At 37.2% G+C, this 25,871-nt stretch overlaps 1 protein-coding gene across 1 annotated transcript in view; it reads left to right on the top strand.

Moving 5' to 3' along the window:
* POLA1 (DNA polymerase alpha 1, catalytic subunit) overlaps positions 1 to 25,871 on the top strand; it is a 283,316-nt gene that overhangs the window by 105,847 nt on the left and 151,598 nt on the right. The window contains exons 29-32 of the mRNA XM_013976637.2: positions 998 to 1,203; positions 3,009 to 3,141; positions 8,766 to 8,897; positions 13,525 to 13,699. Of these exons, the coding sequence (XP_013832091.2) occupies positions 998 to 1,203; positions 3,009 to 3,141; positions 8,766 to 8,897; positions 13,525 to 13,699 (646 nt within the window). The remainder of the gene's footprint in view (positions 1 to 997; positions 1,204 to 3,008; positions 3,142 to 8,765; positions 8,898 to 13,524; positions 13,700 to 25,871) is intronic.

The following is a 25,871-nucleotide window of genomic DNA, read 5'->3' as shown; positions in this document are numbered from 1 at the left end:
TAGAAAACAGTCTAGGTTTGGTAAGTTTAAGATGTGATCACATTAATACTTATCACATTGTCATTCATAAGGAGAAATATGTCTCTAGTTATATTCAGATGTATTTTATACAGTGATAGATGTGGATAAATACATACCTAACTACATTATATGCATATATCTATAATTTTCACAAGAATACTTAAAATATGTTTAAAAAGACAAGGAAACATTTAAAAATAATCATTTTTAGCCTAACTGCTGTTCACCTAACAATTAGCAGGTGTTTTTCAATCACTTGTTATGTTAAGCTATTATCCCAATAAACTAAAACTAAGGTACCATCTTATAAGCTAACAACTTCCTGCCTATCTCCCCTAAAAGGTGTGAAATTTGAGCTGTAGTCTTTACTTAACAACAAGCTTGGCATATTGTACTCACTGGACCTTGAAAAGTTGTGTATTTTCCCTTGAGGTGATGGTCTGTGCAATGACCCTATCAATAGAGAGCAGGTGGCTGCTCATTTATTTGTTCAGCAGATAGTTATTTGCTTAAAGTCATGGTGCTATAGGAGGTACAGAGAGATCTTAGACACTATTTTAAATAGTAAAGTTTTACTGGCCATGTATCTAGTTGTTGGACTATCTAATCTCTAATTCAGTAGTTTGAAGGTAAGTACTTATGCATTTAGTTTTTAGATTCGAAAACAGTGTATTACACAATTGTCATACATTTCCTGTAGCTGACCCTGCCACTTCTGTCCTTTGGTTGAGTGAGATGATGTATTTATAGTATTGTCTCTTTGTTTATCTTTTTATCTGTTTTTGTTCCTGTGCTTTTTCAAAGTTCTTGCATCATACCAAACATAATACCGTTTTCCATGTAACCTGAATAAATGCCTTCTAGTCTTGTGTGACTTCTAGTTCTGTTTAGGTGAACTCTTGGGAATTTGTAGCATGTTCATCTTCTCCATATTGGATATTTGAGAAGGTAACATTAATGGTTGAAATTTTCACAGGTGAAAAGTGAAGTGAATAAGTTGTACAAACTGCTTGAAATAGACATTGATGGTATTTTCAAGTCCCTGCTACTGCTGAAGAAAAAAAAGTACGCTGCTCTGATTGTTGAGCCAACATCAGATGGGAATTACGTCACGAAACAGGAGGTGAAAGGATTAGATATAGTTAGAAGAGACTGGTGTGATCTTGCTAAAGACACTGGAAAGTGAGTTCAGCTTTCATTTTTGCTTTTGTTGTTTGCTTTTAAAAAATTCAAGCGTTAACAGTGTGAACACTTGTGATTCTGCCAAGCACAAGGACACAACTTCTTTTTGTTATTGGTATTATTGTGTATTAACAGTTCTTACTGATTTGGAATGGAATCTTACAGATGGGTTAAAACTTAGAGCAAAACTTGCTCAGTAAGAGATGCTTGCTGTAAGGTGCATCTTATGAGGTTTCACTCATGATGAGGTTAAACTGTCGCATTTTAGATGCTTACAGAGTTTCACTGATGTTAGCTTGTTTTTATTTTGTTTTGCTTCACTCTTTCTATTAGGAAGTCCCTTACATTGTGCTTCTGAATCTTCCTAGCGCCTCCTTAGGGCCATGATTGTTAAGTTGTCCCTGTGTTGTGGCTTCAAATGTTCTGGGATTCAAAGTGGGCCATGGAGTGAAACTGTCCCCACCCATATCATTTGTGTGTAAAGGTTCTTACTAATCTCAGGTTAATTTAAGAGCTGGTTCTCAAATACTGTATGTACCTCCCAAATAGTAAATGTCATAACTGACCCCTTAGTTTTATACATGAGACTGCAGATTGTGCTAATAAGACCTGTTTGTTTTAGGGCCACATAAAGCACCCATTTTAAAAAGACAAATCTTCAGGTACACTATGTCCCATCTTTCCAGATAATTCCTGCTTTGTGAACCTGACTAGTTCTGAAAATAGAGGGAATTTTTTCTTTAAAGTTAAATTTTAAATTAATTTTTGTGTTGCTGAATATCAGCATTTTTTTTACTTGTTTTCCAGCCTTTCACTTGCTTTCAAGTTGGAAGATTGAGCAATTGTTGCTTCTGCAAAACTACTCTTGATTAGGCAGAGTTGATCATCTGAGTGTGGGTCACTGTTAGCCTTTTATGAAATATAGTTTGAAATGCTTCATTGCCCCCAAATGTACCCAAAGATGAAACTACTTTGTATAGACTGTCGATTAGAGTGTTCTCTTCAGCTTTGTCTTTTCTAAGAAAAGATGCATCATAATAGAAGTAAATTTCTCTGAGTTAGAAATGTATTAGTAATTAAAGCTATACAAATGTTTTTGTCAGGGTTCTTTTTCTGACAAATTATAATGCAGCTGTCAAACCCTCGCTGCGCATTTTCTCAGAAATGGATAAAATATTGGCTTCCTTACTCCTTTTCTTCTTTTTTTCTCTTTTTTTTGGGGAATCTGATAGAATAACATGAGTTTTTGAGGCATAGTAATATGATTGGAGAACACCGAGAAATATAATAAAGCAGAAGAAAGAAAAGTTTGAAATCTCTGAGTTTTAAATGATTTGCATAAAGAACTTTATTTGCCTCCTTTCTAGCTTGTGGTCATCTCAGGCAGAGATACTATCAGAGAGAATATCTTGGAGCTTTATGAGGAAAGTGAAAAATTTGTCTTCTCAGATTTTAACCTATTAGTAGAATATAGTTGCTTGTGAATTTTATAATTGCTTAAAAACATGATGGAACACATATTGTTCTCCATCCACACACAAAATAGGAAGCATTAGCTGCCTCATTAAAAAAAAAAAGTCTCTGTATTTAAGAACAAACCTGACATTGCAAGGTTGGTAAACCTTTGGTGGAGTTAATGTTGAAAAAACAAATAGTAACGGCCTCTGGACATTAACCCTCATGTTAGCTTTTAGTATGGCTCTTGTCCACGTTAATCTAATGGCATTTATCTTCCTTGTCTCTCCTTTATTAATAAACTATGATATTAAAAAATCAAACCCTCTTCTTTTTTTTTTTTTTGGCAGCTTTGTCATTGGCCAGATTCTTTCGGATCAAAACCGGGACACTATAGTGGAAAACATTCAGAAGAGGTTAATAGAAATTGGAGAAAATGTGCTAAACGGCAGTGTCCCAGTGAGCCAGTTTGAAATTAATAAGGTAAATGTGGCATTTATTACTGTGCCCAGCTGCTGCCATGTGTTTTTCTCCTCCTTCAGATAGTTGAAGAACCACCTCATCCTTGCAATTGAAATAAATTCTAGCCGGTGATGAAAGCTGCTTAACAACTATCTCACAGACTGCACATTAGCATAGCACTCTTCCTAGCTCAGCCCCTGATGCTCCCCTGTCTGTTGCAGGGCCTTCTCTCACGGTTCTTTATTCATGGAAGCCTCGTGTCCAGAGGTGCTGTGGAGTGATATAATTGATGTTTCAGGAACTTGAGAGTATTACATTCTTCATATTCCTCCTAAGTTATAGTTGTTTGGGGGGCAGGCCTATAAACTTAGACAGAGAGCCTGTGTTTGTGCAACTTTACTGAAGGTAATCCTTAGAGGTACTGTAATCAGAAGGCATCTTTGGATGTTGTTCTTTAGTCATAAGATGGTGCTAGCATTTTCTATATATTCAAACCACTTGTGGTTTTTGTTTTTTTACTATAAAAGTTACTCTTTATGGATAGTCTTAGTTGTTGAAAATTGTGAATATTTTTTCTTACCTAATTTGAAAAGGAAAGTCTTCGTTTCCAAAAGTGCTGTGTATTTCAAGATGTTAGGTTATAAAATTTTCTCTTTTTTTCCATTTAAAAGGAGTATCCTTACATACTCAGAAGGTCATTTTGCAAATACCATTTTATCCATTTTGTGATAAATAAATTTTGCTGTCAAACCTCATACTAAAAAGAATTTTGATGAGAAAGAGTCTAATGATAGCATTAAATGGAATTTATAGAGTTAAAACTCGTTCTTAATGCCCCTGTACTAAAATAATGAGTCATTTCTGCATATCCGTACTCTTTAAAACAGTTTTACATGATAGCAATTATAGTGTATATTATTTTGAACTTTGTTTTCACTTAAATAGATTTTACCACATACTGGTATTAACCTTAAAAATCATCAGGTTTAATCTTGCATTTCACTGGTACACCTTTAATTAAAAATTTTGCTAGAGTATTACATTTTTAAATTTTTGCTCTTATAAATTACTGAATTGAACATCTTTGTTTATTTGTCTTTTTGCTTTTGGATGAATTACTTTCTTAGTTTAGAGTCCTTAATGGTAAAATATTTGTGTCAAAAAGTTTGAGTATCTATATGGCTCTTGTCAGATTGCTTTGTAAAACAGTGATACTAATTAATAATAAAAAAAAGTGTGTGCTAATTTTACCACAGATTTTCTTGTACTATATAAGAGGTATTTCATTGGTCGTAATATCATTTGTGATATTTAAGTAAAGCATTGCTACCACAAAGGATGTGAAACACTATTTTATCATTGGATTTGTTTTGTATTTCTTGGATTCCTAGAGAGAATGAATATTTTCTTTGCGTGTCCTTATTTGTATTTATTCTTAGGGTAAGTCATTTCTTTCCTATCCCTTAACTGAGATGTCTTTAATATCACAAAAATGACATTCACTTATGCGTGAAAAGTACAAAAAATGAGAAATAAGTAATATAAGAGGATGTGTGTCTTGGCACTAGCTCTTCACTCTAAGTGATGCAGTACATGCCTATTGGTATGGAATCACTTGTTACATTGGAGAGTGGTTTCCTTTCAGATTTTGTTTTGTCTCTTTCTTAAAAATTTGTCTAAGAGTTACTGTTTCAGTTTTGCTTTAATCAATTTTTGCATCAGTTCTGCAGATTGTATCCCTTACACTATCTCTTCTTAGAAATATGGGTCCTCTGTTGCATGGGGTTCCAGGCATGAATTAGGAAGGCTGAATCCCAACATGACCACATTACTGGCAAAAGAACATTGCCCTCTAAGGTAGTGGGCCCAGGCCGTCATCTACTTCTGTGGGTGACAAGACAGTGTTATTAGTGTGCAGAGAAACTTAGCCTCAGAGACACGCTGGCCATCTCTGAGTTCTCAAGAACTTTCTTTAGCCTTGCTATTTTAAAGTTTTTATTATCGAAAATTTGAAACTTATACCAAAGTAAAGAGAATAACATCTTGAACCCACATATATCCATCACTCAGCTTCAGTAATTACCAACTCAAAGTCACATATTTTTATTACTGCTAACAATACTGGTTAATACATAGTGTGATTTGGACTGTGCATGTATTTTTCCATGGCAGATCTGAAACCTACTTACTGTCTTTATAGTCTTCATTTCACTTGGTGTGATAGCTGGCAAATAATAGTTGGTCACTGAGCATTGAAAGAATTCCTCTGCTTGTTTAATCATCCATTCGTCAAACATGGAGTACCTCTTACATGCACAGTGCTAGAATCTGGGATATAAAGTAGAATAAGCAAAACCTAGTTGGTATTTTCAAGATGTTAAAGTGCTGTACCAAAGATACTGTTCCATTCTCTTATACTTTTTTAAATAAAGAAGAATTCCTGCAGTGTCAGTGAAAGTACAGTAAATTCTATGAAAGGACTATCTATATCATAGTTATTCCTGTGCTTGTTTATATTAAGCTTTTTATATATCAAAAGTGACTGTGTTGATTAACATTTGTCTGAATATCTGTACTGTTTAAACTTGTGAGTAAATAAGTTTTTACATTTTGTCACTTTCAAAGGAGAGTGGAATTGAAGAGTACTCTTCCACAACCATGTGACTGGTTGTGGAAAGCCTTATGATAAGATATAGATTAGATTAGATTGACTTTGTGATATCTGTACAGCTTAAAAATGGGAGGTGAGTCTCAGGTGGAGGGGTGAAGTGGTGAGCTTTACCTTTGTAGAGATTTAAGCCTTTGTTGCCAACAACAGCTGAAAAACACTGTGTGTGATTTTTCTGAACTGCTGTAATCTTAAATATATTTCATAAAGTAACATGAAATACCTCACAGCTGATTTGTATAGCCCTGGCTAACTTGAGCCTAACCACCAGGAAGGATTTTTTAGAAAAATCAAGCCTTCTGAAACTATCTTGTAAAATTCCCAAATAACCCCAATCTAATAATTGGAAAGTGTGTCAGATGAAATTCAGAATTTCTTAACATTGCACTGAAGTATAGTCAATTGAAGAAGATAACAGTTTTCTTAAGTAGAGTTATATTGATTAAGATTTCTATGCAGTATTGCCCGTCCAAGTCAATCAAGACTTTGCATAATGCAGCTTTGAGGAGGTTCAAATACTTGGAGACTCTTCCAGGCAGGCACTCTGCTACACTGAGTGTATAATTTAGAAAGTGTACATAACGGGTGGATGTGCAGTTGTGTTTGACGACCTGCTTTTATTCTCCTATGGTAGTTCTCCAGTTTCCTGATCTCAGGACTCTTATCACACTCTTAAAATAGTTGAAGACTGCAAGAACCTTTGTTTATATAGCTTATATTGAGATTTACTGTTAGAAATTAAAACTGGAAAGCATTTATTAGTCTATTTAAAAGTGTCAGTAAACCCATTAAATGATTACAAAAATAAATTTTTTTCATGAGAAATATGTATTTTGAAACAAAGAAAAATTAATCACAGGAATTGTGTCATTTTGCTATTTTAAAAATCCTATTTATGTTTAGTTTAGCAGAAGACATTTAGGGTCTTATATCTGCTTGTGCATCCAGTCTGATATGATGTTGGTGTTGGTTCAAGTATAGGAAAAAAGTCGTTTCACACAAATATGTAGTTGGAAAAAGTAGAACTATTGCAGTAACTTCTTACGATAGTTGTGTGTGTTCTTCTTTGATTCTATACCAGTACTCTGAGTGGTATTGTCTTAAAGGTTATTTGCAATGTGAAAGTAGGAAACCATATCATACTCTCTTACATTACAATCTATTCATCTGTGTGGTGCTTTGAGTTGATAATTTACCCATGCATGATAGTATACATTGATCATTATTTAAATGTCTGTTTCCTGAGTTTTACAGATCTTCTGGAATATTGATACATTTCATTGTACCAATGAATTATCAAATTATCAAAAACCACATTTTAAAACATTCCTTTTTATGAGAAAAGTCTTAAGTTTTGGGGCGCTGTCAAGCTCACAGGAATGGAAACAAATTTTCCAAAATTATAATTTGCACCTGATTGCTTCAGTATTCCCAAAGGCAATATGTACTGTCAGGTGTTTTCCTTGAAGTGGCAGGCTCACTTGGTTCTTTTTGAGTGATTGTCTGCCAGCTACTCAATTTAGGGTAACCCATAATTGGCCTGCCATTCTTTCACATAAAAATTGTGCTGAGAAAGGCAGCTAGTTTAGCTTGTAACTCAGACAGTTGTATATTACAAATGCCTTTCTTCGAGCAACCTTTGTTCTTGAGTGTACAGTAGACGTGCCTTGTGCATACTTCCCATTTTGTCACACAAAATAATAACTTTGTACTCAAGGATCAAGAACTTAAAAAAAACTGAGTTTGTGGTGGTGAAGAATACAATGTGTATTAGTACAGTTTGGTGTGTCTGCCCAGGTTCATGTTTCTAAGGCATCAGCACCTTTACTGACCATTGCTTCTGCATCGCCAGTGCAAATGATATAATTAGGAAAATACTTTTGACCTCTCCAGCCTGCAAAAAGGTGTCGCGAACCCCCAGGGATCTGCCAACCACACATAATAGGTGATATAGACACATACCTTATTCCTGGTCCTTTCTCTTGTCTTTTGAAACCTACCCCTTCCCTTTGTGCATATTGAGTTCTAGTCCAATAGACTGTATTTTTTCTCATCTTGCTTTTAACTTTTACTTTTTCTCTCTGCTTGAATGTTCTTGATCCTGTCATCTTTTCTTAAAAATCTCTTTTTTCCTTCATGTGCTAGTTCATTTTTTTCTTCCATGGTTTCTGCTCTCAAATGGTAGAGGTCTTTCCCTCTCCAGATTCTCTGTAACACATAGTTCACCACTCCCTTCTGGCACATGTAGCTTATTTTAGAATTTTTTTTGAAGAATGGAAAGTCATCTAATAATGACAGATGGCCTAGAACCAGTGACTGTCTTACTCATCATGCAATAGTTTACAATGCTTGAACTTCATGAATTATCACAGAGTGAAGGAAGTAATTTCTTCTGCAAACATTGGGTTGCTCTACACGCCAAGTATCATTGTGAGCCCTGTGACCGCAGCTATGGGCAGCGCTGACCTGTTCCTGCTCTCATGGGGCTTTTCTGTTACAAACTCACTTACTCTGCTTTTGGAGAACTTAAGTTGACAGTGTGAGTAAATCTCGTGATTTCTGGTGCCTTCATGATTTATTTAGGCAGAGAAACCACTGAGAAACAAATCATTAAGTCAGAGGAACCGTTATCCATCTGTCTTAAGTAATCTGTAGAGAGTTGCAGACATTAGAAGAAATTCTAAGGCTGCATAGAAGACTGAATGTATAGTCTTAATTTTTATATTCAAGTATCCTGTGCCTTGGCCTTAAAGCTCATATTTCTTTTTTGTCAGGGTTATATCTGGTTATATTAGTTACTGCATGAAGGACAGAGGAGCCTTGAGGCTGGAATGTCTAAAGAGCCTGTGGCAGTATTTTCTACATATAGCTTTCTGTCATGTTTATGTGGCTGATGTGATTCTAGCAAAGATATGTTTTGTGTATATCTGTATGTGAAGGGTTTTATTTTTAAAGTTTGGGGCTTTTTCTCTCTTAGGCGTTGACCAAGGATCCCCAGGATTACCCTGATAAAAAAAGCCTACCTCATGTACATGTTGCCCTCTGGATAAATTCTCAAGGAGGAAGAAAGGTGAAAGCTGGAGATACTGTGTCCTATGTCATCTGTCAGGTAAAACTGTCATAATGAATAAGACTTACACTGCTTTCACACCCAGAGTAAAAACCAGATCTCTACAGTGTCTCATTTGACCCAAGTAACTGATGCTGTAAAGAGAAGGTTTAGTCTTGGTTGGTTTTACAGCATTTAAAAACATTAGTCAGGGGTATATGACATATTTTGTTAAAATTTTCATAAAACTTTTAAGACCAGTGTTTTTTTATTGTTGTTATTTTTTAAGACCAATGCTTTGGTTGAGTGAAACTACTTTGGTGAGACAGGTGTATACAGTTGCTACAGTTTAAATTTGAAATGAACTTGAATGAAAGTATATACCAGTTTGCTCATGTGTCCAGCTATTGCTGCTGCTGCTGCTAAGTCACTTCAGTCTTGTCCGACTCTGTGCAGCCCCACAGACGGCAGCCCACCAGGCTGCCCCGTCCCTGGGATTCTCCAGGCAAGAACACTGGAGTGGGTTGCCATTTCCTTCTCCAGTGTCCAGCAGTAGTCCTTTATCATTCCTTTTGCAGCAGTTTCCATTCTGAATATTGGTAGAATAAGAGAGTAAATGCATGTTTCACTAGCCTGTTCAAATAATTACTTGAAAAAAAATGCATGGTTATATGGAAAAAGGTAAGACATCCTAAAACCATAGCTATGCAGAAAACACAGATTATGTAGCAAGATCTCCTTTTTAATTCTTTATTTTGAATGGAGTGGGCCTAGAACCCATCTCTTGCCTTCTCTCTGGAACAGTTTTAAACCAGTAACCAGTTTTTTTTTTGAGAGTAGCATGCCTCTCACAGTTAGGGATGGGGAGAAAAGTAGATCAGAAGGGGATTTGGGTTTGGGGAAAATTGTTTTTATTTGTTTGTGTGTGTGTGTTTTTTTTTTTTTGGGAAGAACTTAACTTCAATCAAAACAAAGGAGGGAGTTGCATCCCTTCTCTCTGCTTAAAAAAGTCAAAGCCTATGTCCAAATTTTTTAGTTACTGTGGTGTGGTCTGTTCACCAAAAAGCATAATTCATCTCAGTAAGATTGTTTCTTTTTAATTAATCAAGTATTGCATTTTGTTAGTAATTTAAAAAAATTAGATAAGCCTTGCAATATGATTGATCTTTGTCAAACTACCATCAATATGTTTTTATTTATTTTTTTTGTAATTTACTTTTTTAGTATAAATTTATTTATTTTAATTGGAGGCTATCAGAGTCTTTTCAAAATGTAGGAGTCGTCTGAATATCTGCTCTGAACTGTGGATGATGTACATAACAAATGATTTAAGTACATGGACAGGCATCAGCACTTGACTCTGTCTCCCTCCTAGGGTTACCCTTGATTAAGAACTGTTACAGAAAGCCAATTCCTGCAGGAAAATATTTCCATAAATGTCTGACTCGCTCAAGCCCTTAATGTGCTTTGCATATTGCCTTTGACAAGTCTCATCTCAAAAAAACAATTTTTATATTATGCAAATAAAGATTTTGGTAAATAGGCTAGTTTTTTTCCCTTATATCTTTATATACATGGAAAAGCTCTTGAGATTATTAATGACAGGAGTAGATAGCAACATATAACTTTGAAAAATTATATAGGTTTTCTGAAATTGCATCTAAAGATGAAATCAAGTCACAGTTATGTTTTGGCTAAACCTAGAATGGAGATGTATGGCCATATGATACATGTATTTCAAAAGTCAAGCTTATATTCCTTGATGTCTAAATATTAGGTCTTACAGTATCTTCTTCTTGGGTCTTATTGATATAAGAAAAGCTCAAAATGCTGATGCTAAATCTAATTTGTTGTATTTCCAACCCTTTTCCCATTTGACTGGTTCTGGGTCTTAGTTTCTTGTTAAAAACAGTTCTTTTATTGATTTATTCTTCTTACTGTATCCCAAGAAAAGCTATAGGACTTTAATTTGCCTTTGTCCCCTAGCAGTGGGGCATGCCCACTTTCAGTATATTTGCTAAGCAAAGCTGCCTACCTCTTTTGCTTTTAAGTACTCAGATTATTCTTTCTCTTTCCTAACACAATCATAGTTTTAGAAGATGTTTCTGAAAATGTATGATGACACATTTTTAAGAGAACTGTTTACTGCTCTAAGCAAAGGTACCCTCAGAATAGCATAGCTCCTAAACAGGTTCTCTTTTGTTTAAAATTTACATTTTAACTATAGTGCTCTCCTAATAACTTACTCAGACTATAAATTCCATTGAGTTCAGAGAGTAGTGTTTGTGGTATATAATAATTTACATTGTAGTTCATAGTCTTATTAAACCTAATGTGAATTATTTGCAGAGATCTTAAATTAACTTCCACTTGTTGATTAAGTGTTAAAGCCTTTATTATTTAACTTTCATCAGACATAATTTTCATAAGGTATACCTTTAACATAATTTTTCAAGGCTTCCAGTTGTCATCTGTTAAATCTTTTTGCCCATTGGTGTCCTAGTAAAGATGACCACATGGATTCACCATGTCTGGTTGTCCTTGTGACGTATGTACTTTGTGAAGTTCACAAATTACTACACTGGCAGTTCAGGGAAGTGCCAACCTTGCTTCTCAGTCTGTTGATAAGGTGTATGCCATATGTTTTTGCATGTACCATAGGGTCTTGCTACATTTGAGAATTAGGTCTTTGATATATTATGTCACAGCCTAAATGTTTTCCCAATATAACACAGGAAAACCTGTCATCGTTCCAATTCTTTTTAATTTAGTCATATTTGAGCTCAGATTTTTAAAATATAATAAGAAATACGTTTGGGTCACTGTTAAAACTAGTCTTTTGTGGGGATATTTAAAAAGTGCTTCAACTGGGAATATACTTGGAACTTTGTCAACTTTTTCTATAGACATGTCTTACATGAGAACATCTACTTCCCATTGGAGAGTAACTCAAGCACCATTTAAAAAAATTATTTGCCTCCGCAAATTTGGTTTTTGTTCTTTATTAAAATTTTTTGAAACTCAACATTACTATAATCTTAAGGACAGATCAGTTTTTTAAAAAACTGCAATTCTATTAATTGATCTGATTTCCTGTGTTTGTTGAAAGGCAGTCTGAATATAGTTGTGGTGCATAAAGACACTGCTCAAGGATCTTTCATACTCTTTTTGTCACTGACATCCTATTCCCATCTAATAATTCAGACTTTTAAAACGGCAACAATTAAAGTTGATTAATTCTGCCTAAATTCTCTTACTGTACAGTGAACTCCTGAAAAATAATTATAAACAAGTCTTTTAATCTGAGATTTGCATGCATGCTCAGTTGCTTCAGTTGTGTCTGACTCTTTGCGACTCTATGGACTATATAGCCTGCCAGGCTCCTCTGTCCATGGGATTCTCCAGGCAAGAATACTGGAGTGGGTTGCCATGCCCTCCTCCAGGGGATCTTCCCAACGCAGGGATCGAACTTGGATCTCCTGCATCGCAGGTCGATTCTTTACTGCAGAGTCCCCAGGGAAGCCCATAATCTGAGGTTTGCTTCCTTTCTAGTTCTTTCATTATATCTTAGCATGGGTAGAAGCTGGTTGATACACATCCTAGTTTTCTGTCAGAAGCCTAGGCAGAGAAAGAGCCCATTGCCTCTAGTTTGTTGTAAGACAACGATGTGAAAGGTAGCCTTTGCTTTGACCTTGGCGCTGAACTGAGAAGGGACTGATTATAGCAGGAATCAAAGAATAGGATTGACATGGTAATCAGTTTTGCAGAGCAGCTGAGCACTGTGAATAGTTAACATTTATGAATCTGAACATTAAATTCTGTTGTTGCAGACAAGAGAAAGAGTGGAGTTAGTTGTTGGATGTTGGTCCAGTGGTGTGATGCCTTTTTCATTCACACATGGTGATGACACCACCCACAGGACTGTGTATGGGCCAATTTACTCTTACCTGTTATATCTTGTGAGCTTCCCAGGTGGTGCAGTGGTAAACAATCCGTCTGCCAGTGCAGGAGATGCAAGAGAAGTGGGTTCGATCCCTGGGTCGGCAAGATCCCTTGGAGAAGGAAATGACAACCCACTCCAGTATTCTTGCTTGGGAAATCACATGTACAGAGGAGCCTGGTAGGCTGCAGTCCATGGGGTCACGAAGAGTCAGACATGACTGAGCCACTGAGCACATGCATGCATTATATCTTGTGTGTAGGTTACTACTGTTGGGTTTCATGCTCTTTTCTTTTCCCCTTGCTCATTTGTTTCTCAGTGACACTTAACAGCTTTCATCAAGAGATGTTGGATACACATACACCCAGTCTTTAAGATGATACTATGATGTTAACATAATAAAAGGGTCACACATTTTTTGGTCATGGCTTCTAAAAGGCCTTTGTTAGCAAGTCTTCCCTGTGTGTTTCTGTGATATGGCAGGTGGAATTATTTAATCTAGTCATGCCATCTTGTTGGTTTCATGTTTCAACAAAAAATAGAACACAACACATGCTAGATTTACATTCCTGGACCGTGGGTAAGTCATTCTCCTTGATCTTCCTCCTGTTAGATGCTTATGACCACCAACAGGTCAAAAGGACTTCTTGGGCTTTGGAATTGAATATATGAAATTTGAATTGTCCCTCTCTTTGGCCAAGTATGTGTGATTTCTCACAACTTTCCCTGTACTGTGTCCTCTTATAGGATGGTTCCAATCTCACTGCAGGTCAGAGGGCCTATGCACCCGAGCAGCTGCAGAAGCAGGACAATTTAAGCATTGATACCCAGTACTACCTGGCCCAGCAGATCCACCCAGTCGTGGCTCGAATATGTGAGCCAATAGATGGAATTGATGCTATCCTCATTGCATCGTGGTTAGGTAAGTGTCCCGAGCTCCCTTATTTCAGCACCTGGTGATAGCAGACCATACGGTCCTCCCTTACTTGTCAGGAGCTTTGTTTAGAGGCACAGTACCACATTGAGCACTTCTTCATTTGCAGTTGGGCATTTGTTTTTGTCATTGTTTGGTTAACGTCTGTCTCCCCTCCTAGACTGTCGACCCCACAGACTTGCTACCTATGTAGGCAGATGCCTGCTCCCGTGCCTGCACTCAGCAGATGCTGAGGGGATAGAGAGGAGGCAAAAGAAAGGATAGGAGAAGGTTTTAGGCATCTCCTAGTCTCTGAGCTTACTTCGTTGTCAGTTTAATCAGTGAATTTTCCTTAATAAGATTTATTGTATCTTGATTATTATTTCCTCTTATCTCAGACTCTAAATGTGTTTTCGCATGGAGTGAGAATGTACAACTTTTAACATTAAGGCATTTAACTTGTATTTGATTCCCTTTGAATATCCTGCTCTTGCTAAGACTGGACTCATTATCTTCTAGGAATTAGTTGATAGCTAATTTCTCATCATCTCTGGAGGGTCCATCCATCCCAGACAGCTCATTCTTTCTTTGACTTTTTGCCAGGTCATCAGATTGTCATCTCTTGCTTGGAAATGTATTTCATAACCAGCCCTGATCATATTTCTAGATGACCAGCATATTGAGAGTTACGTTGCTTTAAGGTCTCTGCTCACTATGCCGTTGTACACAACGGTGAATATTTTTAGAATAACTGCCTAATAAAGTCCCTGGCTAGCTCCTCACTATCTGTAAGTCCAGTTGCCACTGACATCTTACAGTGTGTGACTTGGGCAGTTATAGATTAACTTTTCTAGCTGCAACCTTTATTTCTAGCTCAACTTATTTTGTCTTCTAAATATGGCATTCCTTAATCTGTCCCTGCTTCATGGAAAATTCTCCCCCTCCTCTCATTGAAATGTCTGGCTTAAGACACAGGCTTTGGCATCATAGGGACCTGGGTTCAAACTCTGGTTCTGTTGTTCATGAACTCTGGCTTCTGCAAACCTCTGAAGCTTGGGGTCAGCCTTGGTCTCTGGCGTCATAAACTAGAGTTGTTCTGAAGGAGCCATTAGAGATGCACTTGAGATGCTCCGCCCAGGCCTGGGCAGGGTTAGTGCCTAATCTTGACCACGCCCCAGTCACTGTCAGGCCTGTGCAGAAATATGTCCAGACTCCTCTAGTCCATCAGATTTGCATGCAGTTATCTCTTGGTGTGCGTTTGTAGACTGAGATTGGACAGATGAATCATCAAATCACATACTTTCCACACTGCTCTTGTTAAATGTGTTTCTGGGCTCCTCCCCCGCAGCATGCCCCCTTCGCCCCCACACCTCCTTCTCTCCATTCTCCCATCAGTGTCTGCTCTGGAAGTGGAAACTCATTTTTGACATTTGCCTAAGCAAAACATAATTAGGAAGATAAAATTCTGCTACCAAAATCATCATATAATGTATTCTCAAAGTTGAGTTGTATTTGATGATGTTTATAAATCCTCAGCTGGGAGGAGGGAGCGTAAGTGCACAATATTTTTGAGCTTCCTTTTTTTTTTCCTCTCTGCCTTGAGTGCTTACTCTATCAGAAATTGTAATAAGTCCTTTGCATATGTTATCTCATTTAATCCTTTCAGTAACCCCATGAGGCTATGTTGTATCTCCTCCATTTTACAGAGAAGAAAGCTGAGGCTTAGAGAGGTAACTAACTTGGTCTTGTCACATCGCTAGTAAGCGGCTGACTGTGCTTGGACTGGGAGTCAGCTCTGTGTGACTCCAAAGCTTGTGCTTGTACCACCACCACTTCTTACCTGTGGGAGGCTGTGACCCACGCCCTCAACCAGGAGTGGCATAGTGTTGATGCGAAGACCTGGGTGCTTCATCCTCTTCATGCTTCTTCTTCTCCCCACTGATAAACCCCTGCACAAAGCATTTTTTTTTTAGAGTAGATCTTCCTGGTTTTAGTTTGGATCATCAAGAACCTGGTCCAGAGGCTAACCATTGCCCTTTCGTTCCTTAGTACTGAATTTTCTGGTGGCCTAGAGCTGAGGAGAGGTAGATGAAACAGGCCTCATCTCTCAACTGATATTTAACAGATAAGGGTGGAGCCTTGTATTTCAGCAGAAGAGCCCTAGGTGGTAGATCGTAGTTGGTAGATAGGCTGATGCCCACTTGGATATCTTAAGACTGGCTGTACAAGGAGCAGACCAGACTGATTTTGTTAGTTCCAGGGTTGTATTTAAGATCCGTTTCATATCCATTAAATTGCAGGCACATAGTAGCTGCTTAGAGACAAACTTTCTCATCATTGTGGCTGTCTTAGAATCCAGTTTTCATGTATTATTTTCAAAGCTGGTAGGCTGGGGAGCTTCATCTTCAGAGCGTTCTTGGTGTTACTTAGCACCCTCAGTCTACCAAGAGGACCATGTGACCGTGTGCACATCGCCCCTCTCCTGCCTCCATCGTCTGAAAGCTCCTGTTTCTGGGTAGCTGCTTAGGGCTGCTGAAGGGCCTGTGTCTCTCACCCTGAAGGAGCTGTGGCTGCTCCCCTTTTTATCTTTTTCTCATCTTTATCTTCTGCTACTTGACAGCAGTTTTTATGTCAAAGACATGTGAAGTTGTCATCATTGTGCAGTCTGCCTCCTCGCACCGCAGCCCCGGCATCACTAGCAGTATCCACATACCGATCTACATTTGTAGTAAATCTCCCAGTCTTTTATCTTTACTACTTTGCTCATAGGAGGGTCCACAGTAATGAAGTGCAGAACAGCAAGTGCCAGTCACCATGAAGATGTGTAGAAAATGTGGAAGCTGGCTGGGCAGATCTGTGTAAGCATCTGCCCCCTGCCCTTTTCAGGAGCTGCATTTTGATCTGCATCCTTTGTTCCTCCACCCCAAGGGAAAATTAGGGTGGCTGTTCTTCACTAGGGGATTCGAGGCCCCTGTTATCAGTTCTCACTTAGCCTGTGGTTTTAGAGGAGGAGGGAGGAGATAGGGAAGTGGTGGGAAAGAAGGGGAGTGTTAGGGGGTGCCTGGTTTCTAAGAGGTGCAAGCTATAGGCATAAAATTACTGTAATTTGTTTTTAAAGTTCTAAATCTGTTTTCTTTATATTAAAAAAAAATGCAGTTAGTGAACTGACACTGTTAAATGAGTTGAAGTCTGCAAATGTACACATAAAATATAAGCCCTCCAACTGTCTAATCACAGACATAAAATAATTCTCTTGCTTTTAATGTAGTTTTTATCTTTGGCTAATGAAATGTATTACAGTGTTGAAACTTCAGTGAAGTTTGCTACTTTGTCCTTTTAGCTAGTATAAAGAAATCAGGAATAATGGCATAATTTCATTTAGGAAAATTATTAAGTTCATGATTTTTTATTTTTAAGACTCCTTTGTGGAGAGCAACTATATTTTTCAACTACCTCTTTTTCTGTTGCTTTTATACTGCTTTCCTTGAAATGAAAGGCACGCATCAAGTGTTGGTTTTATCCTGTGGCTTCACTTTGGAAATTCTCTGACTATTTCTCCCTGTCAGAATACCTCCTGAAGTTTGTCTGGTGGCATGTTGCATGGCCAGGTGTTCCATATAGGAAGGTCGTTTCAGTGAAAGGGAGAGAGGATAGTCTATTAAATGAGTGAATGAATAAGTCTGTTGAATTGAAAGAGAATAATTTGTTCTCCCTAATAACTAATGGTCCTCATTATCCCACAGTAAAATGTGTATCATTTTTCTGAAACCCATGCAAGATTATTGCTATTGGGCTTAAATAAAGCTAAATTTTACTCTTTTCCATCTGTGAATAGAAAAAAATATAGTATTACTCTTCTTATACAATAGCCCTATGGGAAACATGGCCACTAAAACTTGGAACTCTTAGCTTTTGTTCTCTAGACTATAGGTTTTTTTCTCTCTTGTTCTAATGAAAGCTCTCTATATTCTGTGGATGAAATATTCACAGTATGCTCCAACATCCAAATAGTCTTCTGTACCTAGCAAAACAGGCTGGGAATGAGAATATTCTAAAGTTCATTTTTGAATTTCATCTTTTAATAAATTTATATTTAATGCATGACAATACTTAAAATTATATAATATCTTTACTCTGATGAGGACTGATTTTGTACAGTAACTTTCAAGTCCATTTCTTCATGGTCAGTTATAAAATTTCAGGCATTTGGCTATCAGGGCTGTTTTTTCATTGGTTCTGAGAAGTTACTGATGTTTGAAGAACATGAGAACTTAAAATTTAATCTCTGAAAGTAGTGCTTAAAACAAGGCAACATGCTTAAGCCACTGTGTTCCTGAGTTAAACTGGAAAGTAAAAACCCCTCTTTTTATAAAATGGCCATGCCACCTTACAGAAGGTGGTTTCTGTCAATACACAGAGTTGAGTGGCATTTTCTAAGAGATGAAATGCCACCGCAGGCTGTGCCATGTATGGGTGTGCCTTTGGTAGACCCGGAGAGACACACATACAAAGGTGGTGGTGGGAGTGGGATGATACCACCAGCAGGTGCCTCCGGCATTGCTTTCTTGATCAATGAAGACTTTGCCTTTTTTCATGATTAAGCTCTCAGAAGAATGTACATACATGACCATCATTTCCAAACCTTAGATATTTAATATGACATAATTTATAATAAAATTTAAAACAAAAGATTACACCAAATGCAATGTAGGATAGTAAGTCTTCTCAGCAGATAAGACCCCCCTCTTCCAGGCTGGGTGCCAATCCAAGCATGTCACTGAATGGCTCATGCTCCTGGCTTTCTTATGCATCCATGGAACAGATGAATGTTGAAGACCTGAGTAATGGGTGCTGTGAAGGGTACAGAGTTGAGCTGGCTGAGGCTCTTCAATTATAGCCCAGCCTGTTGAGTCAGTTTCCCTCTTGTGGGAAAATCAAGGGCCAGCACAAGTACATATCCCAAAAGAGGCAAAATAAATTTTTCAGTGTTTTGGAAGAAGCAGAGCCCACTTCTAGCTGGGGCCACCCAGGAAGAGTTTATGAAAGTGGAGATGTTTGAGCACTGTGGGTTTGCACTGTGCGTGTGGAGTTGGGAGTGGCTGTCTCTGTGTCTGTGCTTCCAGCCCTGTGATGAGCAGCAGAGCCCTGACTTCCAGGCCATCCCAGCTGCTCTTCAGGGCACATGAGGGAGTTCACAGTCTCACAAAGGGTATTCATTGCACTGCGTTGCACCTCAGTGTTTACAAGGTGAGCACACAGTGTTTGTCCCTGTAACCTGGGTTCACTGTGCCAGGGGCCTGCAGTGGCACTGTTTACCTGACTCAGGCATACCTCTAAGAACTTAGAGCCCCACCAGAGCATGCTGAGAGGAATTGCTAGGAGTAGTGATTTCTTACTCTGACTTTGTAAGGCTTGGAGTTTCCAAAGGAAAATGGAGATTTCTCAAATTATTAAGTTTGATCCATTTAAAAAAATTTAACTCATTGAGGAGTAATTGGCAAATATAATTGTATGTATTTAAAGTATACAGTGTGATGACTAGAGATATGTTTACATTGTAGAATGTTTACCAAGATCAAGATAATTAACATAATCATCACCTCACCCTTCTGTGGGGCAGGGGTAGTGTGGTGAGAATGCTTAAGATCTACTTGCAGCAACTTTTAAGTATGTGATACTGTATTATTAATTATAGATCAAGATTTTAAAGATCATCGTATTAAACATACTAAAATGATGCCAAGACTGTGTAGCCTATAGAAAAATGGATAAGATGTAATGAAGTGAAAAAGAGCTGAGTACAGCATTGTGCACAGATACTTAAACTGTGTAAAATGTATACACAATGGATAATTCAGAAAAGCGTAAAGATGATGAGTTTTAGGTTCCTCCTTTGTTGAAAAAATATAAATATTCTTATAACTAAAGTAAGACAGTTTTTATAAAATCAGATGGGAATAGCTTTGAAACATGTATATTATCATATGTGAAATAGATCGCCAGTCCAGGTTTGATGCATGAGACAGGGTGCTCAGGGCTGGTGCTCTGGGATGACCCTGAGGGATGGGATGGGATGGGGAGGGAGGTGGGTGGGGGGTTCAGGATGGGGAACACTTGTATACCCGTGGCTGATTCAAGTCAATGTATGGCAAAAACCACTACAATATTGTAAAACAATTAGCCTCCAACTAAAATTAATTAATTAATTTTTAAAAATCAGATGGAAAAAATGGTTAAGCAGTTACTAACTCACTTGTAAAAAGGTGGGTGTTTAGGAACCTGTAGCCTGACTCTGCACATCACCCCCCACCCCATATCTACCAACATAGATGGAAAGAAGAGGATTTTGCTGTAAGAGAAGCGAAATCTTTTCTTGGTCTATTCCTTTGTGTTATCTTCCAAATATTTTTTCAGCATAAAGTTACTGTGTTTTCTCACATCTAAAAATAGGAAAGAAGGTACTTGCAAGTTTTTTTCTTGCTTAGAGGTACAGGTCTCATTAAGTTAAAATTCACGTTCAGGGCTATCATCAAGGGCATTAAAAACAATCCTGTCTAGCAGGATTTTTTTCTCCATCGTGATTGTGGGAGTTGTCTTTTGCAAGACAGTAAAACTCTTGGGAGTTTACTTAACCCAAAGGTTTGGATATTATTTCTTTTAAAATACTCAAGACATTTCTCATTTATCTTATGGAGAGGTTTGTGGTTGCTGTGAAAAGCAGATTCAGTTGCTTACCACTTGTATAGTCAATTGTTTATCATTCAGTTGGATCTGTAGTATTAAAATTTATTTGTTATAAAAAAATTGCAAACATGTAATAGTAAAGAGAACTGTGTAAGGAGCTCCCATTTGCTCACCACCCAGCTACAACCATTCTGCAGCTGTGGCCAACCTTCCTCCTCTTCACCTCCTCTGATGATTTTGAAGTGAACTCTAGACGTTGTATCATTTTATCTATAAATATTGGTACTTCATTTTGCATTTCTAAAAGGTAAGGTTCCCCCCTTTTAGCATAAATGTAACATTATCCCTATGGGGAAAAAACCCCCATAATTCCTTTTTTCATCACATATACAATAAATGTATTTCCCCAGTCGTACTGTGAATGCATTTTTCCTTTAAAATGAAGCTCCTTCTTTGAACTGGAATCCAGTCAGAGTCCAAGTGATAGTTAATCTTCTCTATCCCTGTTTTGTTTTTTGATCCTTCCAATTTATTTGTTAGAGAAACTGGCAATTTTTGTCCTATGGAATGTTCCTTATTCTGGAGTTTGCTGGTTGCATCCTAGAGATAGCCTTTAACACATTCCTCTGTCCTCTCTGTTTCTTGTAAAATGGTAATTAGATCTAAAGACTTGCCCATATTTCGGTTCAGCTTAAATTTTTACTAATCCAACTTCCTAGGTGATGGTCTGTACATTTGTGAGGAGATGCATAATGTCTGATTGGAATCCAACACATTTTGAAACAAACTCAGAGATATAGCATGAGAGATGCTTAGTATTCAGTTTTCCTACCTTTTTCAGTGTGTAAATTTTCTTTTTTTAAAGTTGAAATATAGTTGATGTACAGTGTTATTTAGTTTTAGATGTACTGTGTAGTGATTTGAGATTTGTATACATTATGAGATGATCATCACAGTAAATCTAATAATCCTCTGTCCCCATACAAAGTTATTGCAGTGTTATTGACCATACTCCTTATGTTATATATTATATCCAACTCCCTCTCCCTTTTGACAGTCAGCTGTTTGCTTTCTGTATCTGTGAGTTTGTTTTCATTTTGTTTTACTTTTTAGAGTCCACATTTATTGTTATCCTGTGGCATTCATCTTTTTCTATCTTATTTCACTTGGCATAGTACCCTCTAGATCCATCCATGTGTCACGAATGCAGAATTTCAGTGTTTAGTGACTGAGTAATATTCCTGTGTGTGTCACATCTTCATCCATTCATCTATTGATGGGTCCTTGGATTGCTTCTGTATCATGACTATTATAAATAATGCTTCAGTGAGCATTTGAGCCATGTATCTTTTTGAGTTAGTGTTTTTTTTCCTCTGATAAATACCAGATGCTAAATTGCTAGATCATATGACAGTTCTATTTTTAATTTTTTTGAGAAACCACAATACTGTGTTCCATAGTAGTTGTAATAATGTATAATCCCACCAACAGTGCACAGGGTTCCCGTCACACTACATCCTTGGTAACACTAGTTATTTGTTGTCTTTTTAATAATAGCCATTCTGACAGGTGTGAGGTGATAGCTCACTGTGGTTTTGATTTGCATTTCCCTGATGATTAGTGATGTTGAGCATCTTTTCATGTGCCTGTTGGCCATCTGTTTGTCTTCTTTGGAGAAATGTCTGTTCATGTTCTCTGCCCATTTTTAAAATCAGGGTTTTTTTTTTTTTTTTTTTGTGTTGAGTTGTATGAGCTTTCTAAGTATATTGAATATTAACTCCTTATCGGATATATTATTTGCAGATATTTTCTCCCATTCAAGTGGGCTGCCTTTTCTTTTGTGGATAGTTTCCTTGTCTGTGCAAAAGCTTTTGAATTTGATGTGACTCTGTTTGTTTAATTTTGCTTTTGTTTCCCTTGCCTAAGAAGATATAGCCAAAAAAATACTGCTAAGACCAATGTCAAAGATGGTACTCCTTAGTTTTTTCCTAGGAATTCTATTATTCAGGTCTTATATTTATAAAGTCTTTAATCCATTTTGAATTTATTTTTGTGTATGGTAAGAGAAATAAATATGAATTTCTTACATAACATGCATATAGAAAAGTTCACAAGAACCTAACTGAACAGCTTGATGGATTTTCCCAAAGTAAACACATACCAGTGTAGTCAGTCCTGAGCACAAGAAACAATATATTACTGTATCCTCAGAAGCCCCTCCTATTTCCTTCTAGAGATTATCCTCCATGCCCCAACAGAAAATTACTATCATGACTTACAACATCATAGATGAGGTTTTCTTATATTTCAATGCTGCATAAATTATGTCTTTACTCTTAATGTCTGGCTACTTTCGTTCAGTCTGTGAAATGGGTCCATGTGGTCGTACTTCATTTCTGTCTACTATGAATATCTCACACTGTGTGGCTACCTCCCAATGGATTCTTTCCACTCTGGGTGGTTATCAATATTAGGCATTCTTGTACATCTCTTCTGTTGAAAAATTATATGTATTTCTGTTGGGTCTATACTTAGGAGCAGATTGGCTTGGTCATAGCCGGCATATATGTTCAGTGTTAGTAGATGTTACCAGTTATCTAACATGGTCCTACTAATTTAGAGCTGCTACTAGCAGCATTTGAGTGCCTGACATTCTTAGCAGTACTAGGTGTTTTCCTCTCTTCTTCATTTCATGTTGTGGCATAATGTTATGGTTTTAATTTGTGTTTCTTTGATGGCTAATACAGTTGAGCACCGGTTGTCATGTTTATTGGCCATTTGAATATTTCCTTTTGTAAGAGGTCAGTTAAGTCTTTTTCTACTTTACTGTTGAGTAGTCTTTTTCTTACTGATTTGCAGGCATTCCTTATATGTTCTAAATGAGTTCTTTGGTAATATATGTTGCAAATGTTTTTTATTTGGAGCACTTTCTTCTAAAGGATAATTTACATACCATGCATATCACACAGTCAGTGTATCAAAACACAGAATATTTCGATTGCCTAGAGAGTCCCCTTGTACTGCTCAGTCCATACCCTCCCTCTCACAAAAGGAGCCACTCATCTGATTTTTATAACCATATGTTAGTTTTGCCTGTTATAGAATTTTGCATAAGTGATCTCCTCTGGTATATGCTTTTTGTGTTCAACTTCTTTCACTTAGCATATTTTTGAGATTCATACATCTTGTTGCCTGTATCGGTATTGGCTTTTTCATTGCCAAGTAGTATTCCATGGTATATGCTGCTACTGCTGCTAAGTCGCTTCAGTCGTGTCCGACTCTGTGCGATCCCAGAGATGGCAGCCCACCAGGCTCCCCCGTCCCTGGGATTCTCCAGGCAAGAACACTGGAGTGGGTTGCCATTTCCTTCTCCAATGCATGAAAGTGAAAAGTGAAAGTGAAGCCGCTCAGTCTGTCCAACTCTTCGCAACCCCGTGGACTGCAGCCTACCAGGCTCCTCTGTCCATGGGATTCTCCAGGCAAGAGTACTGGAGTGAGGTGCCATTGCCGTCTCCAATGGTATATGCTACCAGTTTGATATTCATTCTCCTGTTGATGGACCTCAGATTGTTTCCAATTTATGATTATTATGAATAAAGATGCTATGAACATTCTTATACAGGGCTTTTTATGGATGTAAGCATTCACCTTTTAAAAGTTCATTTAAGTACTTTTTTCTTTAATCATACTAAATTTTCAGTTTGTTTATTGTTCTCTAGGAAGTCCACATATACGAAGGCATGGATTCATGGAAAAGATTCATTTCCTAGAAAAAAATTTTAGAAAAAAAATTCACATTAGGATTTCATTAATTAGCTTCCCTAGTATTTTAAGTGATTCGTTTAAGGTATACTTGTGAATACCAGTTATTCTACTCATTTGTAATTTTATTCATATGGATTTTTCCTGCTTCCCTATAGTTGTATGAACATATGTAATTGACTACTGTAGTTATATGCAGTAGCATTAGTAAAGACCTGGTCTTTTGGAAGATGATTATTTAGTCAAATATATCAGCCTCCAAACCTAACACCCTGAATTTGGAGCATTTTAAATACTCCTTGAGAATGGGGACAAGTGAACATTCTGAAAACAGATAAATAGTTTACAATTGTTAGAAAATACAATGGTAGAAAAAATAATCCTGTTCTATATGTTGCATTGGAGGTATGTCTGATAAGAATGGGGCAATCTTAAGTAAAAAACCACTCCTGAACTCATCCTGTCCAATGCTCATGATGTTACTTTCTATAAATACTCTTGAAATATGAGAGCTTTGATCCTGTTGCCAAAATAATGTGAGATCCTATAAATTTTCTAATTATAAATGACAGTATTTTAATTTCATTCCACTGTGCCTCTGTCCTGTCTCGTCGTTGTCGCCCTCCCCCACACCCCCACTCCAGCCCAAGAAAAATGGTGTGACTGGATCACTACAAGTCACAGGGTTGAGTTAAAGCACACATTATTTCCATGACTGCTCTTCCCCCACATAACTGGTGCCAAGCCCAAGTAGGCTGCTCCTTCGTTTATTCTGTGCCGGACCAAATGGTTAAAGTTATCTGTCAAAAGCTAGTCTAGTAGAAGTTCTTTTTCTCAACTGGGACATAAAGTCTGTTTCTTTCAGACAGTTTGGGAAAGCTCTGCATAGAAGAGATAAGGAACTTGAAACTGAGTTTTATATCTCTTGGTTGCTCAAAGACTACTGTGATTACTTACTGTCTAGTGTGCAGTTTAATATTGATTATACAGTGTATATGCACGTATGGAAACTGTGATCATAAAGAGTTTGCTTTAATGTCATTTCTGACAATAGTGTTTCATTTTGGAAGGACAGTAATTACAAATGGAGTTCTATGTAGCAGTTATATTTTGCACTTTTTAAAATTCCGAATCTACCTCTAGGTGGCAGCACTAGACACTTTTTCCCTGTTTCATTTCAGGCTTAACGATTTATGGTGTAAGTAGTAAAACTTTTTAAGTTTCCTGAAACTTTGAAATAAGCTGTTTATCGCCAGTTTTGTGCAGATTTGGAAAAATTAACTTCTGTGTTGAATAAGTTTGGGGTTTAAACGTGAATTTTAACCTTAAAAAAGGATTCTAGCAGTAATGATCCATATTTTTAACATGACTACTTAATATGTTTTCTTAAAAAGATTTAACTTAACCCTCTGTGATTTGCCAGTTGAACTTAAAATTGTCCTTCCAAGAAAATCACTTCTTTGTGATATTTTTATATTCAAGTAACTTGTACAAGGGTTGTTATATACCTAATATTTTAAGGTTATTACAATGTCTTCTCCCTATTTTATATTGAAAAAAATATGCCATTTTGACTTATGGCCAGTAGTGCTGAGATGAGGTCCCTTTTCTTGAAAAAAAGTCAGCTTGTGAATAAATCTGAAGTAATTAGCTGGGCCAGCTGTTGTGATTGCCCTGGGCAGATAAGGGTGGCTTGTGGGAATGGACATTTAAAGTAGACGTTTCATAAGGCCTG

Source organism: Capra hircus (genome assembly GCF_001704415.2).
Source record: "Capra hircus breed San Clemente chromosome X unlocalized genomic scaffold, ASM170441v1, whole genome shotgun sequence".
Lineage (NCBI taxonomy): Eukaryota > Metazoa > Chordata > Mammalia > Artiodactyla > Bovidae > Capra > Capra hircus.
This window is presented reverse-complemented; position numbering and strand designations above follow the sequence as displayed.